Source organism: Pteronotus mesoamericanus, unplaced genomic scaffold (genome assembly GCF_021234165.1).
Source record: "Pteronotus mesoamericanus isolate MK-2021 breed Mesoamerican mustached bat unplaced genomic scaffold, CSHL_Meso_final contig_25, whole genome shotgun sequence".
NCBI classification, from domain to species: Eukaryota; Metazoa; Chordata; class Mammalia; order Chiroptera; family Mormoopidae; genus Pteronotus; species Pteronotus mesoamericanus.
Genome location: NW_026555105.1, coordinates 1562059 through 1577501, shown reverse-complemented (window position 1 = coordinate 1577501; position 15443 = coordinate 1562059). Strand labels below are relative to the sequence as shown.

General features: G+C 49.4%; 1 protein-coding gene across 8 annotated transcripts in view; it reads left to right on the top strand.

Moving 5' to 3' along the window:
* Positions 1-8564, top strand: part of GNAS (GNAS complex locus) — a 58341-nt gene extending 49777 nt beyond the window's left edge. For 7 of the 8 annotated variants that reach the window (XM_054573558.1, XM_054573554.1, XM_054573553.1 and 4 more), the window contains 10 exons: positions 3776-3830; positions 3915-4034; positions 4572-4669; positions 6619-6673; positions 6795-6868; positions 6956-7014; positions 7117-7237; positions 7435-7565; positions 7742-7809; positions 8079-8564. In XM_054573558.1, the coding sequence (XP_054429533.1) occupies positions 3776-3830; positions 3915-4034; positions 4572-4669; positions 6619-6673; positions 6795-6868; positions 6956-7014; positions 7117-7237; positions 7435-7565; positions 7742-7809; positions 8079-8225 (928 nt within the window). In that variant the 3' untranslated portion in view covers positions 8226-8564. Of the gene's footprint in view, positions 1-3772; positions 3831-3914; positions 4035-4571; positions 4670-6618; positions 6674-6794; positions 6869-6955; positions 7015-7116; positions 7238-7434; positions 7566-7741; positions 7810-8078 lie in introns of all 8 variants that reach the window. The other variant, XM_054573556.1, reaches the window with a different exon arrangement.
* Positions 8565-15443: the final 6879 nt, after the last annotated feature.

Sequence of the window (15443 nt, the reverse complement as noted above, 5' to 3'; positions counted from 1 at the left end):
GTGAAGCAATTTTTTTTTTTTTTTTTTTTTTTTTGTTGGCCATCCTTAAAGTATAATTAGGTGCAGCTGGGGGAAAGTTATAGCTTGCAGCAGGAGATGATCAGTTTAGGATTTTGAGAACTGCTTTTTCTCCTGATGGGTCCTGCCCTATGCAGGCCCGCGACCCCCCGCGACCCCCCAGCTCTCCACTTGAATGTGCTACTTGTTTTCAAAACTATCTGCTGAATTCCATCCACCCAGGGGTCGCTCTGATTTTAAAATTTCAGACCTCTGAGAAAATGTTGCTGAACTCCACGGTGCCGCACCACCCTTAGTGTGGGGGGAGATGCCTGGCACCTTGGGAGGGGCAGGGCCTTGTCACCCATGATCTCAAGCAGCCTCTGGTCTTTAAAAGTTAGCAAACTCGCTGCAGTCCAAGGCCCTGTCGCGAGCTCGTGGACAGGAAATGGGCGATGGCTTCCACCTTTTTTTTTTCCTTTTTTCTTTTTCCATTCATTGTCGAGCTAAGTGCTCCCTCATCCCCGCATCCCCACCGCCCGTCACACGCCGACACACACACACGTGCATGCCAGGGGCGCGCCCGCACACCCCGCATGCTGTCCGCCGGCAGCCATTTGTCATGAGCCGCGCGGGGCCATCCAGGGGCCGAGGCATTTGGAAGGATAGCTCGCGAGGCCGGGGAGGGGCGGGGCAAAGGAGGCGGGGCCGGGGCCAGGTGACTGACACGTGTTTGTTCATCTGTTTTTTTTAGAGTGTATTATTCCTAGATGGTGGCTTCCCGTTCCTCTCCTTCCCGGCTCTGCCCCACCACCCTTTGCATGCTGGGATTGCCCCGTCCTGGGACCTCCTAATAAGAATACTATTCTGTTGTGGGGGGGAGGGGGGAGGGGCCCCACCACGTAATCTCTAAAGATAACTGGAAAAAAAAAAAAAACAAAAAAAAAACAGAAAAACACAAAAATCAAACAAAAAAAAAATGGAATGAAATCCTTAATTGTCCAAAATGTAGTGTGACATCCAAAATAGGCATCTGCGTAGCCAGTGACTAAGTGTGTCCGTGTACTGTACCAAAAGTTGGCGTTGAGAGGCAGCGCAAGCCCCTGCTCCGCGCCCCCCCCCTGCACTAGACTCTGTGCGAGCCCCCCCTCTACTAACCCGCCCGCTCTCCTCTCTGACTGGTCTGCACTAAATACAAGTATTAACACGCGTGACTAATAAAACTTCTCTGCATGTGTCTGCGGTCCCTGTCTGTCTTTCTGTCTTTCTTCTTTTGTCTGTCTTTCCCCTTGAAAGCATGAAGGTAGAGAACAGCGGCCCCCACCACTCTCGGAGGGGGAGGTGGGAGGCGGGAGGCGTGGGACTCAAACCAAGCTCTTCTGCTTCTTTATGGGGGGGGGCGGGGGGAGCTACAGAGTCCTGAAAAGAACTTCCAGCCCCAACTCTTTAGGCCATTAGAATTCTAGCAGTTGATCCACGTTTCGGCCTGACGCCTGAGGAACTTTGCTCTGAATTTTACGAACGGCGTTGGGCTGAGGGATGGCAGTCAGGGGTGGGGGGGGATGAGCCCGCCAGCCCCCAGCGTAACATCTCCATCTACGATACGTAGTGATCGCTTCAACGGCAGAATTTCATGTTGGAGTGTTACACACCCGAATTAGATTTCGGATTCCCTATTTTAGCGGTTTTATACTCGATATACTCCCACACCTACTCACATACGTAGATGAATACTGAACACGTTCTCAAAATAGCCGTATTTAAGACGGGAGCTTTTCCAATTATCATACTACTACTTAGACCCAAAAATCAAGCTGAATGGAAGAACCTCGTTTCTGGAAACCCTCCTCGGGCTGCACGTGCGTTTGGGCAGTTGGTGCCCATGCGCAGCCCGTTTTAATTATTGTGGGTCCTTAAGACCAGAGCGAGGTTCTCGGCTCTCCCCCCTTGGAAATGAAGCTCGTCTTTAGTGAATAGAAACGTGTTGGTCCTGTGGGGTCTCCTGTGAGTCTGAATCCCTAGGTAGAGGTCAGGGGTCAATCCGACGCACAGGCTTTTAGAGCGCTCACAGGTGCAGACCTGATGTTAGACTGCAGCCCCGAGTCTGGACGTCCGTCTGTCCGTCCTGATCACAGGAAGGAGCTGCAAGTTCACACCGACCCCGAGGGGTCAGGGCAGGGTCCCTCGCTCCTGGGCCCCCACCCCAGGGTGCACCCGCCTGGCTTACAGAGCCACGAGGGGATGCCTGGTCCCATCTGTCTGGTCCCCGCGCCCCCATCGCTGCTCAGAGCAGCCCCCCACCCCCGTCCTGGGGAAGGCATGGGGTCTCCAAGGCCAGTGTAGCAGGAAGCTGAGCCGAGCAAGGGTGCCTGGAGCCCCCTCAGAAGGCGCGGGCCCTCCCCTCACGCATGCGCACCTTGATCTCAAGGTGAAGCCCCCAGGGAGTGCTCGGATTTGGAACGGGGCAGACAGGGTGGGGGGGCGTCAGGGCTGCGGACAGGCGTGCACGAGGGCCCCTCCCCATCCCCACTAACGCTCAGGCTGTGGCTGCTCTTAACACTCCCACCCCCGCGCGCCCTTCCTCTGTTAATTTCTGGTCCTTCGGAGGGGTCACTGCCTCTGGCCAGTGATTCCAGGTGAAGCGACCAGCTGGATGCTTCCGAGCTTGGGAATCTCAGATTCTTGTAAAAATTACAGCGAGAGAAGGATAATCGCTGTCCCCTCTGCCCGTGACGCAGGCGTTCCCTCTGGGCCTCAGTTTTGCCCTTAGTCACATCCCAAGCTGGCCTCGCGCACAGTAGGTGTGCTTTCGTTGCCTGTGCCGCTCCCCTCCTCCCCAAAGCCCCAAGCGGGGTGGGGGCAGAGGGTGTGGCCAAGATTTATGTCCCAGGCCAGGGGTCCCTTCTCGTCCCCTGAAAACTGGCATCTCCGGCCCAGCCTCCAATGAGGGACAGCTTCGGGGAGACGGTCGGCATTTCAGCTGACGTCACAGGGTGCAGACACCCCAGGGGGGCGGGCCCGGAGGCCTATGGGTGTGGCCTTTACCAGTGACTGTGACCGTTCCACGCAGGCCATTCTCTAGGTCCAACTCAAAATCAAAATTTTAAAGCAGCCAGACCCCCAGCCTCTACTCGGAGAAGGGGGTGCTGCCCCCGCCGCCGCCCCCCCGCCAAAGCAAAAGTCCCAGGTCATAAAGGCCCTTGGGGGCAGAATCTCATCCCTGGGCCTGTCAAGGGTCCCTGTGCCCTAATCCTGTCAATTAGAGATGTCAGTCGCTGCTGCTGGCTGTAGTGACATAGCGACTATTCAAACAAGTAAATAAACAACCAGCCACGGTAGCCTGACATCTAACTAACACAGCACTTTCATTCAGCCTGTTGATCCAGTGACCCAGCGGGGCCCTGGCACCCCCCAGCTCCCAGTGACATCTTTCCCTCCCCGTTCCGCCCCCTGCCCCCATTAGAGAGGCTGATGGCGTCTAGGGAGTGTGCAGGCGGGCTTGAGGCCCACAGGACCACCGCTGAGGGAGGGCCCGGACAGGGCCCAACTTCTGGTACAGTATAGCAGCTCTGTCTAGATGCCAATTTGCTAAGCGGCCCCAATGCGGCGCGTCCTCTGGCCGGAACCAGGGGGTGGTCCTTTGAAACCACCTTGGCTCCTGAGCCCACCGCTCCTTCGAGAACAGAATACTATGCTTAGCTGGAACAGCGGGGCTGAAGCGGCCCTGTTCCCCGACGTGATGCAATATGATTGTTTTCTCTCTTCACTCCCACTGTAGTGAGAAGGCCACCAAGGTGCAGGACATCAAAAACAACCTGAAGGAGGCCATTGAAGTACGTGTCTGGGTCTGTCCTCGTTCTGTGGTCCCCTCCCGTTAGGCAGAGCTGCCCCCTGACCCCTTGCGAAATCTCTTTCAGACCATTGTGGCCGCCATGAGCAACCTGGTGCCCCCCGTGGAGCTGGCCAACCCTGAGAACCAGTTCCGAGTGGACTACATCCTGAGTGTGATGAACGTGCCCGACTTTGATTTCCCTCCCGTAAGCTGAGCCCCGGCGCGTGTGTCAGGCGCCCCCCGCCCCCCGCAGGGTAGCCGGCGCTCTGGACGCAGGCCCCCCTGGGCGAGAGCCACGCCCGTGTCCAGCAGAGCACAGCTCAGCGACGGCGGCCCCTGTGAAACCACGTTCCTTCTATTAGCGTCCTCCCTGTTTACAAACACACAAGACCCCCACTAATCGTTCCAGCGCAGCTCAGGAGGGATGAGCGAAATTCTGCCACCCAAGAGAAACAGTCATGAGTTGTGGCGCCCTTAATCGTCCCCTCCCAGGCATCTGGGGACGAGCGACTGTATGTTAAATACCGCGCACGAGCCCCTATGTCCTGTTAATTGAACGTTCCCTAAACCCCCCCGGGAACCAAGTGCCCGCCCTGAATTTTGTGCGGGGACGCCATCCCCCATCAGAGCAGCTGACCCTAGAGCCCGCTGGCGTGCCGGGCGCCCTGGCCTGGTCCTCTTCCTGTGCCCGCGCACAGGCCCCCAGGAGCCCGCCCCGACCCCCTTCTCTGCCTGCCCACAGGAGTTCTACGAACACGCCAAGGCTCTGTGGGAGGATGAGGGGGTGCGTGCCTGCTACGAGCGCTCCAACGAGTACCAGCTGATCGACTGCGCCCAGTAGTAAGTGACCACCGGTCGGTGCGGGCCGCCACGCCCACGCCCCAGGGCGCGGCCCGCGAGTCCTGTCCAGAGCTGCCAGCCCGTTCTGCCCACCTGCAGTTAGAATGAAGCCCTTCACTGCACTTTCCCGGGCAGGGACATTGTTTCAGATAAACAATGAAGGCCTGTTCGCCAAGATGATCATTGCTATAGCAATAGGTGATAGTCCTAATTAATTAGGGAGATAAGGCAGCTCTCACACATTGGATAATGTAAAAATATTTTATTGCTGTCATTTAAAAACATGGAAAACATGACCAAAAGGTGCCTCCCTCCCCGGCCCGGGTAGCTGAGAGCGGCTTCGCCATTGCTGTGGGTTTAGTAGACAAGCAAGTTGTGGGTTATTTTCACAAGGGACAGAAAAACGGGCCCATCTCAGCCCGTCCCTGCGACCCCCACCCCCACCCCTTCTTCAACAAAGTCCTGATTTTCTCAAAAGTTTGAACTGAGAGCTGGAAGTGCTAATTATAGTAACGCAAAACAGATGGAAATCCTGGAATTGTTTGCGTTTGTGTTGGATCCAAGTCAGAAGGACAGGTAGAGCGGCAGGCTCTGCGGTGCCCGCGGGGAGGGCGCGACCGCGGCCGGCACGGCCGGCTGGCCAGGGTGTTGTTTTTGTTTTGTTTTGTTTTGTTTCTTTTCCTTTTTTTTTTTAATGCAACATGAAATTACCCCTGCAACTTCATCGGAAAGTGGCACCATCCCCGCAGTGCCTGGCGAGTTGCAGGAAGCTCGGGGAGGGAGGGGCACAGAGCTGGCCATGTGTGAAATGGCTCCCTGGCCGGAGGGTCCCGGCCCCGCGTGGGCCCCGCGCGCCCTGCGCGGCCTCGCCCAGCCTGCCTCTGGCCTCGGTGCCTTCATGTTAAAAGTTGAGATGCTGGTACCTTGCCCATTTCTTAAGCTGCCTATTTTTATTTGTTGAACTGGGGTTTGGCTGGCCTGGCTCCAGCTGTCTCTCTCACAAGATTTGGTACTGATGAGCTATTTATAGAACTGTGGTTCTGTTGCCATGGCAACGCGCTGGCGGCCAGGGCGGCTGGGGAGCTATTTCTGGCCTGGTGCTGTAATGTAAGACTGATTGGGCAAGTTAGTGTATCCTCCCAGCCAGACTAACTCTAAACTGGTAAAAGGAAGGGGGAAAAAACTTACAGAACTTCTTTAAACAGACTTTTCCCCTTCGGGATTTTCTTTTCTGATGAGCCCAATTTAAAGCAATTCCAACTGCACCACGCCCGGCCCCCCCCCACCCCAAAAAAAAGAAAGTTGGGTTTAACATTAGTTTTCTATATCACTTAAATTACCCTGGTCTTCAGAAGTGATTTCTCCTACTAGTGTTTGTAGTCAAGCAACACAAAAGCAACAAGTCCAGCCAGGGAGAGGCAGGCGGGCCCCAGTTCCACACACGCTTTGGGGTCACGTAGGAGAGTCCCTGCGACCCCCTGCCCCCTGGGCCTGCCCCCTGCTGGCTCCGCCCCATCCCCTGCACGGCCCTGAGGTTTCTTCATGCTCCAGATTTCATATCTGCCCTGTTCGAGCCCCCGGACCAAACCGGAAGGGAACGTTGTGTCCGCTTCCTGTGCAGCGTGGCCAGGGCACGCAGGGCCCCTGTGTGTCGGCCCCTTTTGTTCTCTGTAACGAGTGAGATTCTGAAAAGGCAGAAGGAAGGGCTACCCCCGCTGGGGAACTCGGACATCTCCTCCTCCTCAGTCTCCGGGTTGCGGGGGGGGGGGGCGGAATCCACGCCGAAAGACCCAAAAGCATATAGTTGAAGCTTGGGGTCATAATGTAACCCACGCAGGCAGCGCCCCCAGCCACGGACCTGCCGGCCGATCGTGTCCGTGGGCTGGACGCGGGAAGGGCGGGCTCGCGGGCAGGACTGTGAGCGCCCTGTGTCTTTCTCTGCCTCCCAGCTTCCTGGACAAGATTGACGTCATCAAGCAGGCTGACTACGTCCCCAGCGACCAGGTACGCGTCCCGAGGCCTCGGAGTGCTCTTGATCGGCTCCTCCGGACTTTGGCTTGCGATCGATGAGTTTTAATAAATCGGTGGGTTTTGGTGGGACCCACTGACCTTGGTTTTGTTCTAGGACCTGCTTCGCTGCCGCGTCCTGACTTCTGGAATCTTTGAAACCAAGTTCCAGGTGGACAAAGTCAACTTCCAGTAAGTGAATGTTCCCTCTGGCCCTCAGGGTGGGTTGGGGGCCCAGGGTCAGCCCGGTGGCGTGACCTGGTGTCCTCTGTCCCGCAGCATGTTCGACGTGGGCGGCCAGCGCGACGAGCGCCGCAAGTGGATCCAATGCTTCAATGGTACGGGAGCCGCGGGCCCCTCTCTCGCTGAAGGACATGGTGCTGTTTGAACGGTGAGGCATCGTTTTGGCCCCCGACACACTTTGCTTTCTTGTGCCGTAGACGTGACTGCCATCATCTTCGTGGTGGCCAGCAGCAGCTACAACATGGTCATTCGCGAGGACAACCAGACCAACCGCCTGCAGGAGGCTCTGAACCTCTTCAAGAGCATCTGGAACAACAGGTGGGTGCGGCAGCTCTTAGGTTCCACCCCGGCCACCTGTGGGGGGCGGGCCCTCGGACCGGCGTGGAGCCCCACCCCGCGTTTGCCCTGGTATAGAACCGAATCTTGGGCACGAGCCTGGTGCACGTCCCCTGACCCCCGACCCCGCAGCAGACGCGCGCTCCTGCTGGGCTCTAACCTTGCTCCCTCTCTGTCAGATGGCTGCGCACCATCTCTGTGATTCTGTTCCTCAACAAGCAAGACCTGCTCGCTGAGAAAGTCCTTGCTGGAAAATCGAAAATTGAGGACTACTTTCCAGAATTCGCTCGCTACACTACTCCTGAGGATGGTACGTGGGACCCTCTGCCATGAGTTGGCACACACTTGAGCTCATTCGTTATTTTTCACCCATTTGCGTATGGAGAGACCCAAGGGGTTAAGGGGTTAAGGGGTGGCAGCAATGCAAACATGCTGGCTGTATCCTTTTAGTTACCGTACGTAACAAAACACGTATGTTCTCCATAGCTACTCCCGAGCCCGGAGAGGACCCACGCGTGACCCGGGCCAAGTACTTCATCCGCGATGAGTTTCTGGTAAGTAGAGACTCTCTTCAGTTCTCTCTTCGATTGCCCTTACTCTCCGGGGTGGAAGTTGACCTAATTGTACATTCGGGGATTAAACCATCCAGCACTTCCGTTTTATTTCATGGGTAGCTCACGCGAACTTGAGCTTTTTTGCCCCTTTGTTGGGATTTGTTTCAACATCACATCGGTTGCTGGTCAAGGGTCCTCGGTGGGGGGTTCCGGAGAAGGGGGGGTTCCGGGGAGGCAGAGCTGACCCGCCACCCGTGTCCACCCCGCAGAGAATCAGCACTGCCAGCGGGGATGGGCGCCACTACTGCTACCCCCACTTCACCTGCGCCGTGGACACCGAGAACATCCGCCGCGTGTTCAACGACTGCCGCGACATCATCCAGCGCATGCACCTCCGTCAGTATGAGCTGCTCTAAGAAGGGAACCCCCAAATTTAATTCAAGCCTTAAGCACAATTAATTAAAATGAAACGTAATTGTACACGCAGTTAATCACCCACCATAGGGCATGATTGACAACGCACCCTTTCCTTTCCCCCTTGAGTGATTTTGCGAAACCCCCTTCTCCCTTTCCGCTTGCTTAAATATTCCAAATTTAGAAAGCTTAAGGCGGCCTTCAGATAAAAAGAAAAAAAAGGCCACAATGGTTCCCTCTCTCTTTAAGTAATTGAAATAACAGCAGCAAACAGAAATAAAGAAATGAATTAAATGAAATATTGTCTTGTGCAGCATTAAAAATCAATAAAAATTAAATGTGAGCAGTTTGCGACTCCTTTGCGTTATTTGCGGTTTCGAGCAAAGGCCGTCGTCTGCGGTATCGATGGCCCCCAAAGTCGGGAGGCCCCCTGTGGAGGCGACAAGGCCCCAAGCTTATAAGCGGGTGTAAAAGGCTTGCCCCTTTCTTGACCTGATACTTGGGTTTCTGAAGGCTGTTTGCAGACAGTACAGGACATGCACCCTACCCTCGTCCCATACTGATGCCCCATGGGAACCACGAGGCCCACCGAGAATTCTACAGTTTGGTCTCTGCTGCCCTATCCAAAGATTCATCAGCTTACACCCCAGGCTCTGTTGACCCAGAATCTCCCCAAAATAGGCAGTAGCAAGAGCTATCAAGTAAATAGAAATGATATTAAAACAACTGGCCAGCCATTTGGGGAAAATTTTAAGCTGGATCCCTACCTCATTCCATATACAAATGAGTCAATCACATGTAAATACAAAAAGGTACTTAAAAAATGGCTATTTTTACAATTAAAACCTTGGTTTATATATTATAAATCTTTAAGCATGATCTCACATCCAAAAGCCCTGGAGGAGGGAATGGGGGAGGGGAGGTGGGAGGACTATACAAAAATTAAAATCACATGACATATGAATGGGGGTGAGGACTGGATAAAGATCTGTGACAAAGGGCTCCTATCCCTAATAAGAAGAAAAAGCAAACCCATCACAAAAATGGGCAAAACACATGAACAAGCAATTTTAAAAAGATACAAATACATTGGGGAAAACGTGGAACCTGCACCGGAAATGCAATACACAGAAAACCTGCACCATTGTTGGGAGGGGGTGGCCGCCCGCACCCGCCGGGAGCCGTGGTGGGTTGCCACTGGGACTTGAGGTCCACTTGGGTTCTCTAGTCCTTCATCCCCGGGGTCACCCCTTAAGTGTGTGCTCACCCATGGTGTGGCCTCCCTGGATGGGTGGGAGTAAGAGACCAGCTTGCCCCCGGCGTCAACCATTGCACCTTCTGAAACGGGCCTAATGGGGCATTAACGGAGTTGATTCTGTAATTCAGACCAAAATTCCACTTCCTGTTTTCCAAACCAAATTAATCCTAGCCAAATGAATCATCGGGCAAAATGAGCCTCAAGGAGGGCCGAAGGAGTCCCAAATGCACCGTCTCCATAAACATTCCTATATGATATTTGGTCCACATGAAAACTGCGTGCTTGCTGTATAAACTAGGCTACAAAACAACCCTCAAGAGCACCCTTAGCTCTGGCTGGGTCACTCAGTTAGTTATGGTGCCAGCAGGATACGCCAAGGTTGCGGGTTCGAGCCCGGTCAGGGCGCATACAAGAATCAACTGGTGAAGGCACAAATAAGTGGAACAACAAATTAATGTTTCCCTTTCTCTCTCAAAAAAATATATGTTTTCAAAAGCAGCCCCAATTAACATATAACCCACATAATTGCTTATTATGCAAATATAGCCATAAAACCAGCCTACAAATTCTCATAATCCCACAAAATACTAAAAAAACCCACAACTAATTAGAACCTGAGACCACCTATTCAGTGGGACCTCAAGACCAGCCCACCACACAAACACTTGTCCAAGGTCACACTATGCTAACAGAAAACAGGTTCGACACTAGTTCCATAGCCCCTCTTTCAAAGTGACCGCCTGTATGCTACTTCTACATAGCACTTCTGGAACCTTCTCTGAGCAGTCCCCATAAGATGGCCACAGCGCTAGCCACATATCCACCAAAATTAGAAAAATTCCAAGGCCACAAAGCAGTTATACCAAGAAAATGATACCTCAGAAGTACCCACCCCCGTTGCTGGTCCTAACTGGCAGCGACTTTGAAAACTTGTAGAAATAGAGAATAAAAGTCACCCATTATGTGCCCATCGGCCCACCGAGATAGGTTCGGCCATCACCGTCCCGCGGCCAAAGTAATTTGCCCCAAGAGACGAGGCAGGAAGCTGGGGAGATGGCCCTCACTCCGGGGGAGCCGCAGCCCATTGCTCGCTGCTGCTTGGCGGACGCTGGTTTGGAAGATCCAGGAAAAAAGGAAACGGTGTCCGGGTGTTTTTCCAGGATGCCTGTTGTCCATGACTTGTGGCCCTAAAGGAAATCCTGCAGGGCTCTCTGGGGCCCCACATCTGGCGGCGACGAGGGGGCGGGTGGAGAGGCGGCAGAGGGGCAGGGCTCTGGCCTTCCCGCCCGTTCTGGGGGCTGCCCTGGGGCCCCGGCTGTCGCTCCTCTGGGTCCGAGGGTCCCTTCCTGCCTCCTGGCCCTTCCCTTCTCTCTGAACCGCGGTCATTTCCATTGGCGCTTGGGCCTGGCAGCAAACCAGACTTTTACAGGGCTACTCTAAAATCTCAACTCTAGGGTCTTCAGCAAGCCAAAAAATTCTGAAGAATCACACCTAAAACTTTGATTACAAGAAGCCGTTAGTTTTAATTTCTTTAGTTGAATTTTATCTCTTTTCAAATGCAAAACAATGTATTTTTCGAAAGTGTAGAGGCCAGTGATCATAAATAACTGCTCATTGACATTTTAGAGAAATAACAACAACAACAACAACAACAATAATAATAATAATAAACCACTAAGCCCCCTGATGAGGTCAAACATGAGGAGGGCCTAAAATTGGGCAAAATTTTTATCTACCTTCCCTTTTATTTAAATGTGAGCAAAATTATATCAGAAAGAAGGCCTATTCTGTGTCAATTGACATTCTTTTACCATAATGCATGTGTTTTTTTGGACACTTTTGGTCATCTTATTATTCAGCAAACACGGAGAGAATATAGAATCTACACCAGCCACTGGGACTTGCACTTTGGTGGGGTCTGTCCTCTACTGGGGGCAACACACACTTACCAAATAAATCGTCAAAAGAAATACAGATGGTGACAAGGCCCCTGAGCTCATCAACAAGATGGGGACAACGGGGAACGGGAGCGACCTGAGGAGGGAGCTGCCTTAGATGGCAGAGCCAGGAGGGGCCCTTGGAGGGGACTTCTCTTATGGAAGCACAAGGCTGCGGAGGGGCTAGACGTCCAAGTGGCAAGCACTGTTTTCAATTAATATCAATTACGAAAACATCATAATGAGTATTTATGGAGCGCCTTCCCATGTGCCACGAACGGTCGCAGGCCCTCGATAAGGATTGTCTCATTCAATAATTTTGAAACCCTATGAAGATGTACCATTATCACCTGTACCAGGCGTAGCCAATCTGCACCCCACTGTACAACAATGAAAGAGGTAAATTACCTCTAAAACATTGTGAATAATTCATGCAAATTGTCCTTTTAACAATGGTTACAATAAAAGGCCAGTGCAACAGCACTTAATTTGAGGAGTTGCTACTGCCCAGGTTCCTATTTTGGAGTTGAGGGATTTGGCGCCTCTACCATAATTTTCCTGTGCTTACACGCTCATATACTAGGAACAACTAAAGTTGTCTGGTTTTGCCTACCTCATTCTCTGCCTCAATTAGGAATGTGTTTAGCTGCCAATAAGCACGTGTGTGCTTGGAGTGGCACAAAAAGCCAGAAGCTCGTACCTCCTTTACCGAGAATCCCAGAGGCAGGCTCTGGCTGGTGCGGCATCAGCAGCCCGCCAATGGCAGGGCCGATGCTGCCGCGCTCTCTCGGCGTCTCTCTCCCAGCGGTAAGGTGGCGTCCTGTCTCTAGCCCTAGGCTGATGTCCTTCCTTCTCTCCACCGCCGTGAAATATAGAACGATACCCAGATGCCAAGATAAAGAGGTAGATGGTTAGACACAGAGCTAGCTAGACAGACAGAAAAACGTTTGTTCAAGAGCACTGTTATGCGCACACACACTCGTGGAGATTATAATTCGGATCTTGATGGAACATCGAGAAAGGTACATGCAGCACCTGTAATTTGTAAGGATTAGGGAAGATAACGGGTAAGAAAAACTTTCAAGTACTAAGAGCCCAATTTGTATAATTCCATGTAAATCAGTTTGAAAGACTAGATGAAATAAATAATTTTCCAGAAAAATACTCTTTATCAAAATTGACTCCAGTGGAGACAAAAACAATCTAAGCAGGCCAATTACTGTAGGAGAAAAAAATACACAGCACAGTTGGCACGTGTGGTGATAAAATGGCTCCAGGCTACTCTGGAGTGGGAAGTGAGGAGGAAGCATGAGGGAGGCTTCCAGGGTGCTAGGGTCCATTCAGTCAGCATTTAGATCATGAAACATATATATTCCATTTGAGAATATTCATTGAATCATTCACCAACGATTTGTGCCATTTTCAGTGTGTATATAATACTTTAAATTTTTTTAAATAAAGAAAAAGGCACCAGGCCCATATAGTTTTATGGGGGATTCTACTAAATCTTACAAGATCAAATAATTTCAAAACCACTTAAATTATTCCAGAATAAAACCAAAAGAAAACTTCAAAATTATTTTTATGAAGCAAGTATAATATTGATTCTAAAACATGACAAAGATTGCATCTAAAAGTAAATTTACAGACCAACCTCACTTATGAATATCAATATGAAAATTGTAAAATATAAGTAAGCAAAATACAATATTAGATTTAAAAAATAATATATGATACCTAGATGGGATTAGATACAGTCTATGAATTCAAGAATTAATTAATGTCAGCAAAACAGTAATATTTGCCAAAATTTAATACCCACTTATATTTTTAGAAATCTAATAATATAGTAATTAATGAAACTCTAATATAATGACTATGTAACACATATGTATACTTACATAACATACATCTATATATAATTTGTATAGTACAATGCATATACATAAAATATTTTTTTTCCACAAATCAAAATTTTACTTAATGAGGAACCTCTAAAATCTTTTCTAATAAGGTCAGAAATAAGAAACAAAAAATACAAGGATGCCTTATATCGCCACACTATATTTGTCATCGTATTGGACATATAAACCAATTCAATTAGACAAAAGAAAGCAATTAGAAGTCTGAGAACTGGCAAGGAAGAAGTAGGGCTATCCTTTACTGCAAATGATATCATTAAATACCATGATAGTCACAGAAACATTCACAGAATGTTTCCTTTCTGCATGTATCTTTCTCGATGTTCCATCAAGATCCGAATTATAACCTCCACGTGTGTGTGTGTGTGTGTGTGTGTGTGCGTAACAGTGCTATTGAACAGACATTTTTCTGTCTGTCTAGCTAGCTGTGTATCTAACACCCAAAACATTCACAGAAACATAATCACTAAAAAAATGTGAATTTAGTAAAGAAGAGGTTTATAAGATCAACGTGCAAAAATCAATAGCCTTTCAATAATGGAAAGATCATCCAGAAAGAAAGTCAATAAACAGCTGGCATGAATAACACTATAGACCAAAGAGAACTAACAGACATGCAGAACTTTCTGCTCAGTAGAATACACATTCTTCTCAAGTGCACATGAAACATTGTCCAGGATAAATCACATTAGGTTATGAAACAAATCTTAACAAATTTAAGATCAAAGTTCACCCAAGTAACTTCCCCATCCAAAATGGAATGAAACTAGAAATCAATAATGGCATGAAAATGAGAACATTCATGAATATGTGGAAGCTAAATAACACACCCTTGAACAACTATTTGGTCAAAGAGGAAATTAAAAGAAAATTTAAAACGTATCTTTAGTCAGAAAACAAGAAAGAAAGAAGTGAAATACAGCATACCAAAATGTACAGAATGGTGCAGCGAGAGCAATATTAGGAGAGAAGCTTAGTGAGAAACACCTGCATTGAAAAAGAGGGAAGAACCCTGGCTGGGTAGCTCAGTGGACAGCATGCTGTCCTGCTCAGGGCAAAACTGCAGGCTTGACCCCCAGGTGGGGATGTGCAAGAATCAACCAGGGTTGCGGGCCAGGTCCCCAGCCTAGGGGCATGAAAGAGGCAACCAGTTAATGTTTCTCTCCTTCTCATTCTTCCTCCCTCCCCTCTCTCTAAAAATAAATAAATAAAGTCTTTTTTAATAATAAGAAATGAAAGAGAAGACATTACAACAGATGACTCAGGAAAAAATGAATCATAAGAGATAATTATGAAAAATTATATGCTAACAAATTGGATAACCTAAACAGCTAAATTCCTATAAACATGTGAATCTAAAAGAAATAGAAGGCTTGAACAGGCCAATTACAAAGAAGCAGTTTGAACTAGTAACCAAAGCCCTTTCAACAAAGAGAATCCCAGGACCAGATGGTTTCATGGGTGAAACCTACCAAAAATTCAAAGATAAATTAATACCAATTTTATTTAAACTCTTCCAAAATAATATAAGAGGGAACACTTCCAAACTCATGGTATAAGGCCAGCATCACCCTGATACCAAAACCAGATAAAAAAATATCAGAAAAAAGAAAACTATAGGCCAATGTTTTTGATGAACATACATGCAAAACTCCTCAGTAAAATGCCAACAAATGAAATTCCACAGCACATTCAAATCAATTCCACAGCACATTCAAATCAATTCCACAGCACATTCAAATGAATTCCACAGCACATTGAAAGGCACTCACCCCATGGCCCAATGTAATGCATTCCTGGAATGCAAGGGTGATTCAACATGTGCAAATCAATCAACCTGGTACACCCCATTAACAGAACAAAGGACAAAAATCACATGATTATGTTAACTGATGCAGGAAAAAACATTCACAAAGTTCAACATCCATTCATGATCAAAAAAATCTCTCAACAAAATAGATATAGAAGGAACTTGTCTCAACACAATAAAGACCATATGTGAAAAGGCAAAGCTAACACAGTAATCAATGGGGTAAACTAGAAGCTTTTCCTCTAAGATCTAAGATCTAGACAAGGATACTTGCTTGTGCCACTTTTGTTTAA